The 21,113-nt window shown below is 36.6% G+C and overlaps 1 protein-coding gene across 2 annotated transcripts in view; it reads left to right on the forward strand.

The window, feature by feature from the left end:
- Positions 1–556: 556 nt before the first annotated feature.
- Positions 557–21,113, forward strand: part of LOC145692929 (uncharacterized) — a 96,560-nt gene continuing 76,003 nt past the window's right edge. The window contains exons 1-5 of one of the 2 annotated variants that reach the window (XM_081768506.1): positions 557–870; positions 6,957–7,168; positions 16,311–16,435; positions 16,922–16,998; positions 19,732–19,854. In XM_081768506.1, the coding sequence (XP_081624632.1) occupies positions 7,008–7,168; positions 16,311–16,435; positions 16,922–16,998; positions 19,732–19,854 (486 nt within the window). In that variant the 5' untranslated portion in view covers positions 557–870; positions 6,957–7,007. The remainder of the gene's footprint in view (positions 871–6,956; positions 7,169–16,310; positions 16,436–16,921; positions 16,999–19,731; positions 19,855–21,113) is intronic. The other variant, XM_081768507.1, reaches the window with a different exon arrangement.

A 21,113-nucleotide genomic window follows, 5' to 3' on the forward strand; every position in this document is an offset into this window, starting at 1 on the left:
AATATACTGTATATTTATTGTTTTTTTTTTTTTTTTGTATTATAATTTTAACAGCTACTAGCTAGGGATGGCCAATTCCAGAATTTTTACTTTCTGGAATCCGGGAAGTAAAATCGGAAAAATTCTGTTATTTTTCCGAAGTTCGAAATTTTCTGAATTCCGTTTTTCCCAAATCCAGAAAGTAAAATTTCCGATTCCGGAAAGTTTTGGCCATCCCTAGTTTGCTTAATAAAGAATCAGATGTTAAAATGCATATCATGAACAATGATTTATGATCGAACATAGCTATGTGCATGTAACTCCAGTTTTCTTTTATTTTGCAGACGAGATATTTTTTCTTGTTAAAATAGGGCTTACGCTTAACTCTATGATGTATTATACGTACAGTGTTGTAGGCAGGCATTGTGGGAAAAGTCGACTTAAGTACTTGGAAATCAATTATATCGATTTGTTTTCGAAATAATGCGAGTGTTATGTTTATAGTCTATGTTGAGTCTCTTTTCTGGTTTACATACAATGCTATTATTCATGTCAATTCTTGCTCGGATTGTTATCAGACATTAAACAAAACCATATGAGTTTCTCATTTTCTTATCTGTTTTCTTTTTTTTCTTTCATTTTTTTTTTCTTTTTTGATATGCTGCAAGTTGCGCCATCTCCTCGCCTAACAACAGTACTTCAGCATGTTTAACTATTGCACTGTCAGCGTCCGCCATATTGTCGAATAGGCAAGTGGGAGATTGTGTAGGTCAAAGGAGATAAAATTTTCATGCAATTAGTGAAATTTATGTTCTGAATAGAGTGTATTTTAGTTTAACAGACATGACTTGAACTGTTTCAATGTGAATCATGTATATTTAAGTTTGTCTGGTAAGTATTTACCCAACCAAGGTCGGAAACAGCTCGTATTCTATTGTCTGCGTATTGAAGTGGGAACTCATTTGTTCATTTTCTGTATTTACAATGTAAATTTCCACTTCAATGATGTTAAATTCTCGTATAGGAAACTTTATGTACAAGTTGCATGTACGAGTTGTAAACAATGTTGACACGATAAATAGAAAACCGCTTGATCAACAGCTCGTAATGCATTTCGTTTCAGGTAAAGTAAGTAGTAGTTGAGGTAACCAAATATTCACATATAAATTTCTTTAATCACGAATTAGAATAGAATAGAATACTTTATTAGTCATTAAACTACATAGTAGCAATAGATTTCGTCAAGAATATGACGTTTACAGAAAACGTAAAATAAAAAATATATGAATACATATTAACCTTAAATGATGCGTATATTAAAGTTAACAATTTCTTAAGCCCATTATTGTAATTTACTACTGTTACTATTTACAATACTGCTTATTGTATTGATACCATTTATTGTACGGTATTGTATTGATACCAATATTAATACCATTTAAATTACATCAGTAAATACGTACATTACACCGGTACAGATCATTACGAACGTATTCAAATTCTGTCACACCATATATAGTTCCGTACTTACATATTATTAATATGCTTGGAAAAGTGCGTGCCAACTCTTAGTACCGTAAAAAGTATGGATATAGTATACGTAAAGCCGCGTCAGTTCCCGAAGGAGCTGGACGCTCATACTTTCAGGGATTATTCATTGAGTATCTACGAACTTACCAAGGGGGTAACAAAGCGACTTTGATTTACTTATCGACTGATACGAAAATAAAACAACGTACCTGTACTTCATATCTGCATGTGTAGTGCCCTTGTACTTTATCTATGACTATGTGTGTGTAAGGTGGGGGTGGAAATTTAACTCATATCGCATGTCTTGTGCACATGGATACTTCTTACTATTGTACTACGTAGAAAATTTATGGTATTTCATGTAGAAGTGGTAATAGAACACAGAAGAAACGCAGATCACGACGTTCTCATGTATACTATTACCAAAAGTATTTTTAAAGGGAAGAGTTGCATTATTGAGTTTATACTCAAAGAGCTTACCGATTATGGGTATATATATACAGGGTATGGACATAATCTATAAAAACGAGAATGCGAAACACGAACCAGGCTTTGTTTGGTTTGCACGTAACCAGTAAGAAACGAATCTTATTTAAACGATCACGAGAGGAGCGCAACAGGGGAGATTGCGGAGTAGGAAGCAGGCGCGTCAGTACCGGTGGATGAGAGCTTAAACAGCGTTAGTGAAAACCCATTCCTTATATGCGACACACTTTGTGATACTCCTATGCACTTTGGCTTCATACAATAATTTAGTTCAGCGTAACAATTTGTGACTACATGTTAAAGAGTAAATTTTACATTTCATATTTCTGTCTTACACAGGATTGGCTGGTTTAAACCAGCTGTTTTTTCAAAAAAAAAAAAAAAAAAAATAATAATAAATAAATAAAATAAAATAAAAAAAAAACAACTGGTTTAAACAAGAAAAGAAAAAGAAAAATGCTTTAAATCGTGTGAATTTCATGGTGACGTCTACACATATCACACCGTCTGCATTGCGTTTATCTAGTTTTCACCTTTTCATCAAGGGGGTCCCGTGTTAAATTCTCGGTCGAAACACAACCCTTCTTTCAAGTGTAAACCAAGTAGCGATTCGAGGTGTCCCTTTAAGCGAAAGTCTTCTTGATAACCTTTGTATTTCATAAGAATGTTAAGCCTAAACATACGAAACGAAACCAAATTATATATTTCTACTTGCCTGAATGCCTGTTGTTTTATAAAGAAGCCAAGGTTGCTTAAATATATTGATAGAAATTGGTAAAATGTACTAACTGCCTGCGTAGCTTCCAACATCAGCTTGGATTCGACTTTAATTTTATTGAATGATATATACGAGGGACATTCAATAAGTAGAGACAAATTGCTATAGCTCAATAAAGATTTATTTCAATCTTTCAAAACTAAGGCTATATTTCAATATAATCACCCTTTACAGTTATGCATTTGTCCCATCTTTCTTGCAGCTTCCTAATTCCCTTGGCGAAGAAATCTTTCGATTTACCCCGAAGCCACCTTTGCATCGCTGCCTTAACTTCCTCATTGTTAGCAAATCTTTTTCCAAATGTTCCTAATGACATTGTGAACAGTTCCAACACTTACTTGAACTTCCTCAGCAATCATTTCAACAGTAATTCTTCTGTTATCACGAATAAGTCCGTCAATCCTCGATTCCAACGATGAACCAGAAACTTCCACTGGACGTCCACATCGGGGTTCATCACCTACACTTGTTCGGCCACTTTTAAACCGATCATCCCACTTGTACACATTCGCACGGTTCATACAACTGTTACCGTACTGTCTCAACATTCGAGAAAAAAAATTCACTTGGTTTTACACCTTCTGCGACTAAAAACCTAATGACTGAGCGCTGTTGTTCTAAGGTGCAACCTTCTAGAGGACTTGCCATGATAATGTTTGAATTGATATTTTTGAAGTTATGTTGACATAAAATTACGAAACAGCAGATTAGAGCATATCCCAAGGTTGCCAGCTAACACCCCTGAAAAAAAAGAATGATTAGTGTTAAAAATATAGACTTTGTCTCTTTACTTATTGAATGATCCTCGTACATACCAAAATTTGTAATTTAATACCTCAGTTATAGCATAGTGATTATGATACGTTGACCTTAAAATTTTACATACAAATACATTTAAAGTAATAACAGGATTTTCCCAATGGCTAAGGTGGGAGTTTCCCGATTTATATATAATTCTGGTATTATGTTTTGACTTGTATAACTGTTTATCATTTTGTCCTTCTGAAATGACTCTTGACAATTATATTAACAGCTAGGCCTGTGTAAAGATCAGTACAACGTATTTTTATCAGAAGTCCTTCGTGAGTGAGTCAGCAATCGCATTTGTGACCAATTAGTCCCGGTTTCGTGTCGAAATGGACAATTTCTCTTGGAAGTAAGCCGAGAAGCGGTTTGGATTTTGCTTTAAGCTTATGAGACCCCTTCCAACATATCCTTGTTGCATAATAACATCAAGGCGAAACAAACTAACTTCTGTCCATATCTAATATAAATACATAGAGTAAATTATTTAAACCAAAAAACCTGGTTTTGTGTTTTTTTTCAATAAAAACCATGGTTTTTGCCAACCCTGGTCTTACATATGTGAGAGGTTGTTAAGATCTCGACATATTTTGAGTACCTATACAGTTGCAAAATTACTAATACCTTAATAAAAATGATAATTTTGTTATATCAAAGAAGACTATCTAAGATATTAATTTTCACTGATGGAGCATTTCTGGATGATGTAGAAACACTTTATTTTATGTTCGCAAGTATCAAATCATTATTACCAGTGCTGTGCTGGTTAAAATGAGCAAGTGCATCTACCCGCGGAGTGTTTCTGAATAATGCAGGGAACGTGTATTTTAGTTTACAACTAGGATTACTGCTGTGAAACTATGACGGCTGTTCAAACCTATACGTTTGCAATATTTTTATGCGATTTAAAGATTTTTTTTCTACGTCTACCCATCCTGTTGATCGCTGACGCCAGTTCCCTACAGACGCATCCCTCCTCCTCCACTCGTGTCTTAAATCCGTTAGATGGCATTCGTGCTTTTAATGCCCAGCTAGCGCAGTCTGGTTTGTTTTCTGTGCTTGTTACTGTTTTTTGCGCTGGTTAATTTGTTTCACTACCGTATATTGTTCGTATTATATTCAAACCTAAATTTCCCATTCATTACTCAGTGATTGTACAATCCGCGGCAAAAAACCTGCAACATGAAGATGTAAGTTTATTGTGAAACTACGCCTAACAGCACAGGGAATGAACATAACGTCTAAGTGGAACGAATCACGCTAGGATAAACCTCGGCCTCCTCCCGGGCACACTTATTTTGGAGCAAAAGACTTCGTCATTTCACAATAAACTTATATGCTCATGTTGCAGGTTTTTTGCCGCAGATTGTACCACAAAAACAACTTTTTTTTTTACTGGTTTATGAATGTTTCTTTTGTGATTTTTTGTGATAGTTTGTTATCTTTGTTATGCAATAGCAATCAAAGACAAATTCTAAATATTTGTTCGTTTTAATAATGTTTACTATTGATAAAATACATCGAAATGCCGTACCTTGGGGGAAGGGGGAGTCATACAAAACCCACGAGAGGCATTTATTGAAATCAAAAGTATCTATTTATGTATTAATGGGTCAGAGCCAAAGTGGACTCAGATAATTCGTATCTTTATTCACTTTTCTTACTGATATGCAAATTAAGTCGTTCTGTTTCTTTAACTTGGACTATTAAAAAGTCGTAGTGAACTAACTTGGACTAAATTATTTCTTCGGTACTCTGCAGTATTTTGAAATTGTCCATACGTAATTCTGTTTAATCGTTTCACTTGTGCAACTGTTTATCTTTTTGTCCTGGAATGACTCTTGACAATTACGTTAACAAGTATGTAAAGATTGATAGAACGTATTTTTATCAGGAGTCCTTTGTGACTGAGTCGGCAGACGTATCGCCTTTGTGGCCAATTAGTCCTGGTTTCGAGTTTAAATGGAGGACAGTTTCTCTCGGATGTAAGCCGAGAAGCGGTTTGGATTCCGCTTTAAGCTTATGTGATCCCTTCCAGCATAACCCGGTTATTGCATAACAACACTAAGGCGAAACAAACCTATTTTTGTCCATATGTGAAATAGAGTAAATTATTAAAAAAAAAATGATTAAAAGAAAAATGTGTTTAAGCAAAAGAAAACATTAAAAAAAAAATAAAAACCATGGTTTTTCCAACCTTGATAGCATTTCAACATTACTCTTTGGTAGGTGTAAATTAGGGATGGCCAAAATTTTCCGGAATTTATTAAAATTCCGGAATTCGGATGTAGGCAGTGATAGGGCTAAGTGGCCAATCACTGAAAATTTTGCCGCTGATGTAATCAGAAAATTGAAACTGAAACGCAAAGCTGTATTCCAGTGTGCAAAAAAGGAAGCAGAAGCGTTGGAAATAAGAATAGACAAAGAAAGCGTTATCTTTTAGGCTATTTATTTGCAGTTATTATTCACTTAACATTTGTGAAGTGTTCAGACAGTAGCACATCTAAATATGTAAGCATCAACACAAAACATTTTATTCTTTGATATTTGTAATTGCAGCACTTGATCACTTTCCGATCACTTTCCCTGGGATGAGCTCCTCCGTGGCTAAGCGGTTAGCGTACGCGTCTTTGGCGTGGGAGACCCGGGTTCGATTCCCGGCGGAAGCTCATGTGGTTCGGATTCCACGTTAATCAGTAGGTCCACGTCTCATATAGCCTCGGTGCTGAACGGGACGTTAAACCCAAAAAATCAACTCAATCAACTTTCCCTGGGATAGCTGCTTTACAATTTACTCATTTGCCCCGCTACAATCTTCGTCATGCAAACTTGGGGGCAATTCTCTAGCAACTTAAACTTAACAGTTGCCCTGCTCTGTGTTGAGCCGAAAAATATGTACCCGAATCCTGGAGCGAGAATCGGGTACCCGGATCCATTATGACTTGCGTATTTCAAAATCCGTTCTGTCAGTCCCTATTGCACCAGTATGGTCAACAAAACATCCAGATTCGATTCCCATTTCAGGTATATTTTTTACTCAGAATTTTCATTAAAATTTTGAGGCCGCGGTGGCTCAGTGGTAGAGTGTTCATCTCTCGTGCATGGGGTCACAGGTTCGATCTCAGTTCTCGCCAAGTGAACTGTGTGATGGGCAAACACCGTGTGCGTGGCTTTCCTCGGGGTTCTCCCGTTCCCTCACTTTCTTCATTCCACCATTTCATTCATTTCTCATCATCAGCGTCTCCTTTAGCCTAACCGGCATAAAGATGGGACGTAAAACTGAAAGATTTCATTTTATTTTATCATTAAAATTTCACCTATCCTACGTAGTATATTTGGATATACAAGGATTAAATTTAGCATTTTTCTTTTCTTACAGGAATTATATTGTTGATACTTGGTAAGAATTGAGTTCGGAAGGAGCTTGAAAATGGAGTCGCTGAATCGTGAATTAGTGGTACATTCTCTGAATTTTCATGGACAACAGCTGGAGAAGATATGGGAATCAGAAAGAGGAGAGGATGAACTCCATAAAATGAATATAAAGGACCTGGATTTTGCTGTGTTTCAACAACGACAAAAGAGTTTGAGGTTAGTTATGTCATATTAATATCAAACTTACTTCCTTTCTCTCGTGTAGCTAATCGTCAATTATATTTTATTGTGTTCAGTATTTTGATTATATCAGATACCAGTATGAAAGTCAGAAAAGATTATGATGTTACCAGGACTAGAAACTCGTGTCACTGTAATGGATAAGCAATCTATATTTTCGAGGAAAATATGACCTCCAAGCTGATATACTCTGTATTTCATTTGCAATAAGTAAGGATGTATTATAGAAATAAGTTGAAAATCAATGTAGTATTCTCTTGTACCTTCTTATCAGGGTTGGCTGGTTTAAACCAGCTTTTTTTTTTTTTTTTTTTTTAAACAACTGGTTTAAATCCCTCCCACCCCCCAAAAAATGCTTTAAATCGTATGAACTTCATGGTGACGTTTCCACATATCATACCACCTAGATTAGTATTATCTCCTTTTCAGCTTTTAATCAAGGCGTGTTATGTTCAATTCTCGGTTGAACCACAACCCTTCATTCAAGTGTAAACCTTCTTTCGGATGTCACTTTAAGCGAAAGTCTTCTGCTTATCTTGATATTACATAAGGATGTTAAGCCTAAACACACGAAACAAAACCAAATTGTATGCCTGAATGTCTGTTGTTTTATAAGTAGCCACGGTTGCTTAAATATATTGATAGAAATTGGCAAAATTTATCGACTGCCTATGTAGCTTCCAACATTAGCTCCGATTGGACTTTCAGTTTTAATTCAATTGAATGATAGGTACATACTAAATTTGTAATTTAATAGTTAGTTTTAGCGTACATTGTCCATAAAATTTTACATACCAAGTAATAACGGAATTTTTCCATTATTGCTTTGCATTTAAAGTAATAACAGGATTTCCCCTATGGCTAAGGCGGGAGTTTCTCGATTTATATATAATTCTGTATAATGGTTTCATTTATGCAACTGTTTAGCTTTGTATCCTTCTGAAATGACTCTTAACAATTATATTAACAAGTATGTCAAGATCATTACAACGTATTTTTATCAGGAGTCCTTCGCGAGTGACTCGGCAAACTCATCGTGTTTGTGGGCAATTAGTCCCGCTTTCGTGTCCAAATGGAGAATAATTTCTCTCAGATGTAAGCCGAGAAGCTGTTTGGATTCTACTTTAAGCTTATATGACCCCTCCCAGCACAACCCCTTTGCTACATAATAACATGAAGGCGAAACAAACTTATTTGTATCCATATGTAATATAAATACATAGTCCAATCAAATCGTTGTTCATGCAATCGAACAAGTAGTAGTCCGAAGGAGCAACGTCTGGTGAATATGGCGGGTGGGGTAAAACTTCCCATCCGACATTTTCTAAATAGGTTTTGACCGGTTTTGCGACATGTGGGCGAGCGTTATCATGTTGAACAATAAGTTTATCATGTCTGTTCTCCCATTGTGGTCGTGTTCTGGCTAGAGCTTGCTTCAAACGCATTAATTGTCGTCGATAACGTTCTCCATTCATAGTTTCACCCGGTTGCAGCAGCTCATAGGCTCCACCACACCTTTCATATCCCACCATATGCACAGCATAACCTTTGCACAGTGAATATCTCGTTTTGGTTGTGATGGACCTGGTTCACCTGGTTTCACCCAGGCCTTTTTTCGTTTAGGGTTCTCGTAATGGATCCACTTCTCATCACCCGTAATAATTCGATGCAGAAACCCCTTTCTGCGCTGTCGTTGAAGCAGCAATTCGCAAATGGTTTTTCGTCTTTCAACGTCTCTGTCTTTCAATTCATGTGGAACCCAATGTGACATCTTTTGAATCATTCCCATGGCTTTCAAGCGTTTGGAGACTGTTGTTTGATCAACGCCTAATGCTGCTGCAAGTTGTTCCTGCGTTTGACACGAATCCTGCTCGAGCAATGCTGTCAATTCTTCGTCTTGAAATATTTTTGGCTGTCCAGCTCGCTCTTGGTCTGCCAAGCCGAAATCACCACTTCTGACACGTTCGCTCAGCTAGAGCATGGTCACCATACACTTCCACCAAAATACGATGACTTTCAGTCGCATTTTTCTGCATGTTAAAGTAATGCAGCAGGACACCCCGCAAAAACACTTTATCAGGCACAAATTGCGCCATGTTCACTTAACTACAAACTGGTGTTGTTGACGCTTTAATCCACTGCCCTATACTACGAACGATACGCGATGACAGGGGTTTGCAACACATGTGTGGATACACGGAACTGTGGGACGCTCCGTTCGTTGCGCCATCTCTTGTCCACCCGCACGAATTAATTCCTAGACCAAATATATATATAGGAAGAGAAAACTTACAAGGTCTGAGTTGGTAGCCTCCTCTAAGTCATTCATTGTTTAATAAACAAATACGTATAACTTGTGTGAAGTACTATATAGGCGTTTATCTATAGAAGTAAGATTGAAATTCCATTCATCCCCCTCCCCTTACTTAAATATAGTTGTAGAGCCCATTACGCTTTCCTTCATTCTTTCCTTTTTATAGTTTTCTCTTTCACTTCATTAGGGGGCCGCGGTGGCTCAGTGGTAGAGCGTTCACCTCTGTTGATTGGGGTCCTGGGTTCGAACCCTGCTCCCGCCAAGTGAACTTTGTGGTGGACAAACACCGTGTTCGTGGGTTTTCTCGAGGTTCTCCCGTTTCCTCCCACTTTCTCCATTCCATCATTTCATTCATTTCTCATCATCACCGTCTCCTTTAGCCTAACCGACATAGCCGTGGGACGTAAAATTCAAAATTTTCATTTCATTTCTTTCACTTCATTACTTTCATCATTCTCAAATTTCAAAACATCTGTAAACCATATTTGCTTACATCTACTGGAAAGGACTCTTGTACTATCTTCAATTTTTCCTCTATTCCCCAATCATCGTATTATTAGGTGTCTTTATATACATATATACCAGGATTTGAAAAAACCCGGGCTTTTTTGGAAAAGCCCAACCCACCTGGGCCCATATGGGTTTTTTCGGGTTTAATCGGGTTTTTTCGAAATATTTCAATGTCTTTGAGGTAAAAATGTTAAAATGTGATTTATATTTCAAGATTGTCATTGTCACAACTTGCAACAATTTTCTACTTACTGCTGTTTTGAAAAAAATGGCCGCCATTTCGAAATTTTACATTCGATCGCCGAGAAAATCTATACAGCAAATTTGGCAGATCTCGTGCTTTCACCGTCAAAACTTCAACTTAAAAGACTGAAAATTGTGCTTCGTAGCGTGGATACTCGCTGTTTTGAAAAAAAAAATTCGCCATTTTGAAATTTTAAGTTGATATGCAGCCAAAATCTATACAGGAATTTTAGTGTCTCGTGCTTGTATTCTGAAAATTTTACCTTAAAAGGCCAAAAGTTGTACCCAGTAGTGTGTGTGGTAGAGGCAGACAAACGAGTTGAGTTGATTTTGTGTTTAACGTCCCTTTCAGCAGCGAGGCTATATGAGACGGGACCTACTGATTAACTGGAATCCAAACCATATGAGCTCCCTCCGGGAAGCAAACCCGGGTCCCACGCTGAAGACGCGTACACCAACCGCATAGCCATGAAGGAGCTCGGCAGACAAACGGACAAATGTAGATCGCCATCTAGAAGCCTGACTGACATTCGCCAAATATGAATACCAAAAGAGGTCTATTAATTTAAAACAAAGATACAATTCATGTTGTATGAAATAAATACATGTTTTAAAATGTCTTATATGAAATTAACATCTTCCAGCGTAAATAAACCTGCCATATTTTCTCCATGAGAATACGGGACACCTCAGATCCCCCCTTCCTCAACTTTGCAACACAATGCAATGAACTGTAGTCTGGTTATGAACAAAAGGCCGCGGTGGCTCAGTGGTAGAGCGTTCACCTCTAGTGCATGGGGTTCCTAGTTCGATCCTACCTCGCGCCAAGTGAGCTTTGTGGTGGACAAACACCTTTGCGTGGGTTTTCTCGAGATTCTCACGCTTCCTCCCATTTTCTTCATTCATTTCTCATCATCACCGTCACCTTGAGCATAGCAGGTATAACCGTGGGACTAAAAGTAAAAGATTGTATTTTATTTAATTTAATTTTTTTTTTCAAGAATATAATTGGCGAAAGTTCACTAAGCAGCAGCTGCTTTTCTCATTTCGTACCCTGCAATTAATTGTATAGACTAAAGATGCCTAAAATCTTAAGATGTGCTATAAAAATGCTTTACAGGAAAACAATATGCAAATTATTTAAATCAGTGGTACAATCTACTTTCAATACTTTTCGCGCGTTTAGCAATATTTATTTACATGGCTGTATCTGCCAAAATTACGTTCGTCAGTTTAATCTGATGAAAAGCTGATTTTTCTCCTTGTGTCGTGTGTAATCATCAGGGCCAGATTTACATTTTTCTAAGACCTGGACCAAAGCACAATTCTCTGCCCCTAGCCTCTGAAAAAGATTATGATTCTTGTTAACTTATCTAATGTGTTGCTTAAGAAAAGGTTAGTAATCTTCCCTATGTTTGTAAATGTAGAAACACTCAAAGCCATTTTTGTAATGTTCCGGAGAATATCCGAGTTTCCATCAAGTGCAATGGAAAAAGTAGCATTGCAAATTTAGCTCGCTATCAAGTGGAACAGGGTGGTGTTATAACTTCCTCGAAACTGTTACATGCAACAGAGTACTGTTCATACACTAATTACAGGATTCCCAGCCAATGTCAGAATTTTTTTGTTTTTCACTTTTCGAATAAGCTGATATTGATAGCAGAAATGGAACGGAGTTAAAATATGGGACATTTCCCTGTCCCGACTAAATTTATGGGGACGTGAGACACGGGCCCAAAAACGGGACACTCCCGTTTTTTACGGGACGTATGGCAGGCTTAAGCGTAAAATAAATAGTTTTATTGTTGAAGTATTAATTTCCGATCCTTCTGCGTTTAATTCGGGAATTTCCCGAGCACTTCTTTCACAGCGTGTACATCAAAACTTCCACTAGTACGGAAATTTGAACTCAGCACTTGAAATAGTAAGCATTACGTAGTCTTCGAAACCCCGAGCATTAAGCTTCTTAAATTTGACAAGAATTTGTACGCTATTGCTGGTGTTGATTCTACAGAATGCTTACTTGAAGAGTAGCAACAAATGACTGAACTAAACTGTTATTGTTGGAAAACCAAATTTTAGTTGAAGAACTTGTGTTTTACATCAAAGGTAAGAAATAATACTAATAGTTTTACTAATGTATTTATATATGTACTATTAGTACCGGCACCTATGACCTTAAATCCGTCAAACGTATGAGTGATAATGTCCCTCGGTGTCGCCAAGTCGACGAGAATACTATTCACGGAAAATATTTTCTAAAGTACAGAATTGCTTATTTTACTTCAAGTAGGCTATAAGAATAATCCACACATTAATTTGTTCTATAACTATCTCAAGCTAAGGTAATTTTTTTAAAATCATTTAGTGCATTCAGAACTTTATAAAGGTCTTATGTTGAATGTTGTTGTATATCTTAACGTGAAATCCTCAAATTCGCCCAAGGAAAGTCTGAAATCTGATAAAAATCACTTACAATATGATCACCTTAGTTGTATCAATAATATACTAACAAATAGGTCAAAAACCCAGGTGGGTTTTAAAGTGGGTTTTTTCAGGTGGGTCCAACTCGAAAAAAAACACCGGGTTTTTTCGGGCTGGGCCCACTTGGGCAAACCCTGATATATACGCGATGGTTATCACAAAAATCGTGTAACTGTTTTTATTTTCTTCGAAAATGGTGGCGAAGCAAGACATTCTGAAATATACAAACAGAATATTAGTACATACGTGAACATTACATATAGACAGTTGGATGAATATACACATCCCGATTAGTATATAGCACGAGAAAAATGAGTATAACGAATTGTTCGTTTCACACGTGTTCTACCACAGATTACAACATTTCAAACAATATGCAACTATGCGTGTGTACATAACGTTCTCGCGCGATAGAGATTGGAAGTGCCTGAATATAATTGTAATTGTACTTGTAATATAGTTCGAAGTAAAAACACACATGAATTGAACGATTTATTGTACTCATTTTTCTCGTGTAATATTCTGATCGGAATATGTATGTTTATCTGACTCCCTACATTTAATGTTTACACATGTATTGATCTTTCATTTGCATATTTCCGAAGTTCTTGCTTCGTTCCCATTCTCGTAATAAATAAATAAATAAAAGCCAGTTAGGCCGGAATCCTATAATTATTTATTTCTTGCGACACCCACATCATTAAAAAGCACTTTTATACCAAAACCCGCTTTTATTTATATTTTCTGACATCTTAGTACAGATCAGTATTTTATAAATGTTCGTTATATACTGTATGTTGCATTTTAAAAATGTATTACAGAAAAGAAAGTCCAAGAACAAAAATATTTAAATAAGAAAATTTTACCATCTCAGAAAAACAAAATGATACACACTACACTACTCATACATACAATTTTAAAATAAGCAAAATATTAACTTAAAATGTTACTGATAAGTGCTATATATCAGGTAGCCTAAAAATAATGAGCCTCTTACGCACGAGATGGCGTTGATGTCTCAAATCTCAGGATATGTGAGTCGTGGCGGTCAGGACTAACATTGAAGAGTTGACAGTTGAAGCTAGTAGCTGGGCAAAACATATTGAAATTTTTATAATCAAGCGTAAAGCATTACAGCGTGAAGGTTTTTTTTTTTTCCCTGTAATACTGCACTACATTTTAAAATCTTATTTCGATGAAGCCGCAGATGCTGCCCAGGCCCGTGAAGAAATTTGTTCTGCTATGAAGAAGAAACGTTATCAAAAGCTACAGCCCAAATATTCATGTTTATTCTTGATATTTCGAATGTTCAATATGCTCCTGCCAGTGGGCGACCAATAACAGCAGAAGTGAATAATATTCTGGGAAAGGTCGAGCAAGACCGACATGTAAGCAGTCATGACATCACCAATGACCTCTACATCCATCACTAAACAGTGTTAAACCTTACAGAGAAAGTCCACAAAAGCTACAGAAAAAAGCTCGACATTTGGGTACCACATGATCTAACTCAAAATCATTTTTTCGATCGAATTTCTACTGAAACGTAATGAACTCGAGTTATTTCTGACTAAAAGTGGTTGAACACGAGTGACAGAAAGTGAATTACATATAACAACAATGTGCGAGAGAAATCGTGGTCGAAGCGAAGAGACGTAGTACAGTCTGTGGAAAAGCCCACACTAACGCCTAGAAAGGTTGTGCTGTGCGTTTTGTGGGATTAGAAGGTGCATCACTAGATTCTGCCGCTGGGCAGAACGATAGACTCGGGACATGTACTGTCGATAATTAGCATGAATGCATCTAGCAATTTGAAAGAACTGATCAATAGAAAGAGTATCGTATACCATGCTGACGGCGGCAAACCGCATAAATCTTTCCCGCATCATCATCCATTAGAAATTGAAATGAAATTTTTCAGTATAACGTTCCTGTGGTTATGCCGTTTAACCTAAGGGAGATGGATGAATAAGGCAAATGAACGTGATGAAACAAATGGTGGAATGAGAATACAAGAGGAAACGGGGTTACCCAGAAAACGATCTTGTTCACCACAAATTTACTTGGCCGGGGATTGAATCAGGGACCCCATGCTCCAGAAGTAAGCGCTTGCCCCTCGGTAAAAATTGAGAGAGCTTGGTTGGGATCTTTTCATGCATCTACCGTATAGCCCGAACGTGGCTTATTCGACTCATTTGTTTCTTATTCTGCAGAACTCCCTGAATTATATTGTTAGTTTCGAAAGAGACTTCTGAAAACCACATATCCTTTTTTCCACAAAGCACAGAAGCTTTCGTCAGAGAAATGGCAGATGATCGAGAAAAAAGATGCCTGTATGGTTTCGTAACATTATTTTCAAATCGCAATAAATGTATCTTCAATTTTGACCTTCAAAGGCTCAATATTTTTTAGACAGCCGGATATATAATTAGGGATAAAATTCGAGAGGTTGATTTCTCTCAGCAACGTAATAGAGATAACCGCACCTCCTTCGCTAAATTGCTGTCTCAAATATTTACACAAACACTTTGCATCCCGTACATACAGTATTCATTTGATATTTAATGTATTAAATACGATCTCTCTGGTAGATCTACATGGTTTAAGATAACATCTTCAGGAAGGTGTGTCCCTCACCGATGACATTAAAATTTATTCCCTAATACATATACATGAAAATAATCCTTAGACTGATCCAGCTTTTAATCACATCACATTGAAGATAAATGTATCATGTCTCTGTGATAATTAACCACTAGCTTCTATCACTGGTAAAAGGGCGTGTGCGGTTTAACTGAATAAAAAATGAAAATTTTTCGTAATAGAAATGTCTTTACTTTACTTTTAGTCTGTTTAGTAATTTTTAAAAAATGCCAGCGAGAAAACTGTCAAATATTGAATAGCTCAAGAAAAACTAAGATGAGGTCAATTATAAAGCAAGGGAAACTTAAAGGGATGTAATTCTTACCATATCCTATGAGACAAGTATGACACCTCGAAATTGAGCGAAGAAAACTATGCGTACAGACATCTTCGTATATTTGGAAGCCAGTTTCCATCTATTTGGAGGGTGAAAGATAGAATGTGATGAGAATCCGAAAATCCATCTTTCCGAAATAAATGATGTTAATAAAGAAAACTTAATATTATCCCTGGTTACGAAAGGGGGCATTTGCTAATCGACAATAGACTGCAGTCAGTTTTCTAACGCTATTTAGGAGATGGTGATGGAGAGTAATGGTATATTTTGTAATCGTTTTGTTTTGTTTATTATTTTGAACACTTTATTTTACATTGCAACATCATGCTTCCAATAATTACTCTTTATAGTGAACAAAACGAAATATTAAAAAAGTATGCCAATTATCCTACGTCTTTGATCATACTTTCGACATCCATATCTTGAAACTGAGTGACTTTACTCTATTAAAGTAATAATAGTAATAAAGTGTTGTCATTATAACCCTTTTCTACACTCATCTTAAATAACTCATCATTAGATGAGCATTACAGTGTCACCAAATGAATTTAACATGTTTTTTTTTGTTTTGTTTTTTTTCCGTTCAGTTTCCAGGATCGTGGTAAACGTCTGAAGCTGCAACAGTTTATAGTGAAAAAGGCAAGCGAGTTGTTTGATGCAGCATTTGTAGACGTTCGGCATGGGATGAAGCAGCCAACTGCTGGAGAAGAAGGTAAATGTTTAAGAATTGTTATGTGTAGTTCAAATTCTAATGCATTTGAATAATAATAGTAATGAAGTCATTGATAATGAGAATGTTGCCAGATACATACTTGTTAATTTTCAAACTGTATAAGAATAGATCTTATACAACGAAAGAGTACAAAAGGGAAACAGGAAGTGTCATGTTTTATTTCCTGTATGGTTGTGATCCTACATGTAACTGGAAGTGCCACCTTGAATAGTCCCAGTACTGCAGAAATATATAAATCTTAACCTAACGAGCAAAACGAATTAAAAAAATTGGACTTCGTGTAATTTATTCATTTTTTATTTTGTTCATGGAAGTAACCTAATATCGATTGTCTTTTCATTCAAAAATATTTTTGTTTTATGTAAAATAACGAATAACTATCTAGTGTAAAATTTTTTGCAACTTTTTCTGCAAATGACTTCTTACGATTCATGTATCCGTATTGATTATATTCTTCTGTTTCAGATTATTATGCCATAATGCCTCCATACGAAACGTTTTTGCCAATAGACAAGACTAGCAGGACAAGAGCATTTTTTCAAGTAAGTAGTAACATGTCAGACTTCCTTTTTTCGCAATAAAACGTTATCATTGACGATGTATTAGTAGAAGGGACGCGGTGTTTTGAACAAGTATTTGGCCTAAAAAGCTATACTTTTATTGTAATGTAGTGATCATTTTTTTTTTCCTATTGTCACATATTTCTGGTATTTGCCACTGTCATCTACAGTGTTTCCATTTGTTTCGTTGTGTTGAATAACAATAGCATTTATTAGGCTGGTGATCATAGACAGTTGCCGGTTTGAATCCCACTCAGAGCATGGACGCGGAGTGCACGGTGGCTTAGTGCTAGAACGCTTACTTTCGATGTGTGGGGTCCCTGGTTCGATCCCCGGCCATCAGTTTGTGATCTAGAACATTGTATCCATGGGTTTTCTCGGGATACTCTCGTTTCCTCCCACAATTTCATTTTGTCATTTCTTCCATCATCCATTAATTTGCCTTAATCATCCGCCTCCATTATGATGTAAAGGTTATACGTTAAACTAAAAGATTTCATTTCAGAGCATGAACATTTTGTATTTTTCTTTTATTTTTATCTCTATTTTGTTACGGCCTCTGTAATCTTCCGTAACCATTTCTTAACTAGCATTACAGTAATTATATTTTTTCCCGATTTCAAAAATAGTTTTCTTCATTTTGTATTTTTCTCGAACACCGATAAACCTTTGGAAAGATTTGTTTTCTCTTTCATTTATCAAGGATGCGCCGATTGAATATGTATATCGAGCGAATTTTTTTCTACTATTTCGACATGCCATTTTTTTCCTGTATATTAATAAATCTGGAGAACTAAACCTGTTGTTTTCATTGGAATATTTCTAAAAGTTTGAAATGATACAGTTGAATTTTTCTTAAAATTATTTTACGACATTGGAATTTGAGAAAATAATGTTTTAAAATAACTATTAAAAATATTGTTTATAATGGAAATATTTAAACACTGAGAATAGTTTAGCATTTCATGGCCAATGGAGTTAGAGTGCCGGTAATATTCATTATGAGGGATCGGTAGTGATAATGTTCGAATGTTGTTAACACCGTAAATTTTAGTGTTTGATATTTTGGTTTTGATGATTTGCGATATATGTCTATGTGGTAGATTTTACATTAGATACAATGAAGCGGTTACTACTGTGTCGTGTGTCTTCCTGGAGAAAGACTTGAATGTAACAGTGTGAATTCTTCTGTTTCTCGGTTCATTTCTTTTTATTGGAGAAGGAAGTAATAGCATAGCAGTATGATGGGATATCAAAATGTTTGTGCAATCACCTGGGAGAAACCAACTGTGCATACCTTTGAGACTATAATGGCATTTGTCCTTCTCTTCGTATGGCATGCTTCGTGACACATTTTTGTCAGTAGTCCTTCAACTTGCGTAAGCTGTTTTAGTAGAAGTCTGCACCATGGACTAGAAACCACATTTCTGCTTCAGAAATAGCCTCATTGCTGTCATCAAAATGACATTTTTTGAGTGGACGCTTCATTTCTGGAAAAGAAAGAAAGAAATTTGGTGCTAGGTGAAATAGAGAGTGGGGCAGTGTTTCATAACTGCACTCCTTTCGCTGTGGACATTGGCTGAATGAGCCAACAGTAACATCCTTTTTGCTTAGCATTCCTCGACGTTAGGTTTTCTGTTCCCCTTGTAACTGAGCTAGGATATGAGAATAATATTGACCAGTGATAGGGTGTTTCTCTAGCAAATAGTCTGTCACGATTATTCCCTCTCAATCCCAGAATGTGGACAGTATCAGTTTGGCAGCAAACTTTCTCAACTTTGCCTTTTTAGGGACTTTTTCACTTCTTGCTCATTATCTTTTTTTCCAAATTATGAAATATATAGACCCAAATTTCATCCATTGTGACTAGTCGATTGAAAAAGTCCTCTTCATTACGCTTAGAGCGATCCAGTATTTCCATTAACGCTTCTTCTCAAATTCTCTTCTGGAAAGATGTAAGCAACCGTGGCACCCATCGTTCTGACACTTTCTGGAGATGCAGCAACTTATGTATTATATTCCAGATAGCACCTGTACCAGCCACAATACTTTCAGTGGTTATTCCTAATTCTTTCCCAGTATGATTTTCTCCACTTTCTTCGTCATGACTCGCATCATCTGTGAAAGTGTCTCCCACTTATAAGCGCTTCCAAAGTGGCAATGTGTCAGTTTGAAATTGTTTGTAATTGCATACCAACTTATTATATGTTCTTTCACTCCTTTAAACTGCATCCATTTCCTTGTGAATTTGTTGATTTCCTTTGGAGATGCAGGAAACTAGATAACAGCGTGCCGTGTCTGAAGTTTATCAATCATTGCACCGTAAGTGATTAACTACTTTGTTTTTAAAGATATTTCTAGGAATCAATATTTGTTTGCCTTAGAAGGAACATGTACAAAAGGAGTTCATAGTTCGTCTCCTAAGTGATAGCACGAAATTGTTAATACCTCCTCGTATATGAAATTAAATATTACAGAGGCACAACACAAGTTAGTAACTGTTTCGTTTGGACAAAATATACCAAACCATTAGTCTTGTGTTATAATTGTACGTCTTAAAATTTCTGCATAGCCGCTAACGCTGTTGTTTGAAATACTAAGTGTTCACAAAAAATATATTGTGAAAGTATTTGATTTTTAAACATTAAAGCTTATCAAATAAAAGTAATTCGTGTTATTTTTTCTCACCTGTATCGATTAACTTTTCCTTTACAGAACATCAAGCGAGGTGATATTATTATAGGATCAATTTCAAGCAAGCCTGTGTCAGGTCTTATATTGAAGATAATATGCACTGAAGCAGGAAGACCACGATATATATGGGATCTAAACATTAAGGTATGTATACATTCACTTCATTTACATATTAGTAGTGCCATATATAAACAAAAATAGTATGAAATTGGGTTCGGACTCACCCTCTCATAAAAACTCCACACCAAACGAGAGTGAGATATGGAATAGACAATATCGCAACTCCTGTAGTCCAGCATGTTGTAATTAAAAGACAGACACTGATAGTAGCAATGCGGAAGCTAACCGTCCGAGTGCCCTTTCCTTATTATTAAGGTTATTACGTACAACGCCGGACAAATTAAAGATATTTAAAACCTTTATTAATTACACCTTATTGTAGAAACGATCAATAAAAGTGAACTGTGAAGCTACTCAAATTGAATGCTATTGAACCAGTGAACTTGTCAGTAGAACCCTACCGTCTGCTGAAATTTTCTCGGGAGTGATATCTTGCTGGAACCTCCTAAATGCTACCGAGAAGAAAAGCAAATTAGAGTCGGCTGACCAACATGTTGTAGACGTAGCTCCCATTAACCCTTTTACGATCTTGACTTTTTGCGGTAAATTTTACACTTTCAGTCAAGCAGGTACTGCTTCATTGCTATTTATCGTAGGATCATGGTTCATATCTCGTTTTTTTTTTTTTTTATTTCTTCACAAAAGAGCAATCTTTCCAACAGTATCACTCGCTTGCCTGTATCATACACTTGAAACGAGAAAATCGGAGGAGACCGGGAGTTTTTTTTAATAACTTTTTTTCAAAACATTTTGCGTCCCTCTAGCACCTGGGTTGACATAGGGATCTCAAAAACACTGAAAAATATGTAGTTACGTGCACAATACATGTGCAAAATTTTAATGTGATATTTTGAAAACTAAGGCGGGAAATTTTTTTGAAATCTGGCTCAAGGTGAGAAGTATGTATTTACAGGTATATGCATATAAATTTATATGCGTAGCACATAATGTAAAAGTTCACTAGACCATCATTGTCCTAGGATTATGGTTCATGCATCATTTTCTTCAGAAGAAAGCAACCTTTCAAAGGGAACCACTCGCATGCTAGAGACCTGCACGGGCCGGGCCTGGCCCGAGGCCCGAAGCCCGGCCCGGCCCGCGGGCCGGGCTTGGGCGGGCCGACTCTGTTATTTCTTTGGGCCGGGCCGGGCTTGGGCGGGCCGACACTGTTATTTCTTTGGGCCGGGCCGGGCTTGGGCTGGCCGACACTGATTTTTCTTCAGGTCGGGCTGGGTTGGGGCCGATCAATTGCAATTCTTTAATAATCATTGACTTTCGTTAAA

This window comes from Thermobia domestica, chromosome 8, assembly GCF_964235325.1.
Source record: "Thermobia domestica chromosome 8, izTheDome1.hap1.1, whole genome shotgun sequence".
NCBI classification, from domain to species: domain Eukaryota; kingdom Metazoa; phylum Arthropoda; class Insecta; order Zygentoma; family Lepismatidae; genus Thermobia; species Thermobia domestica.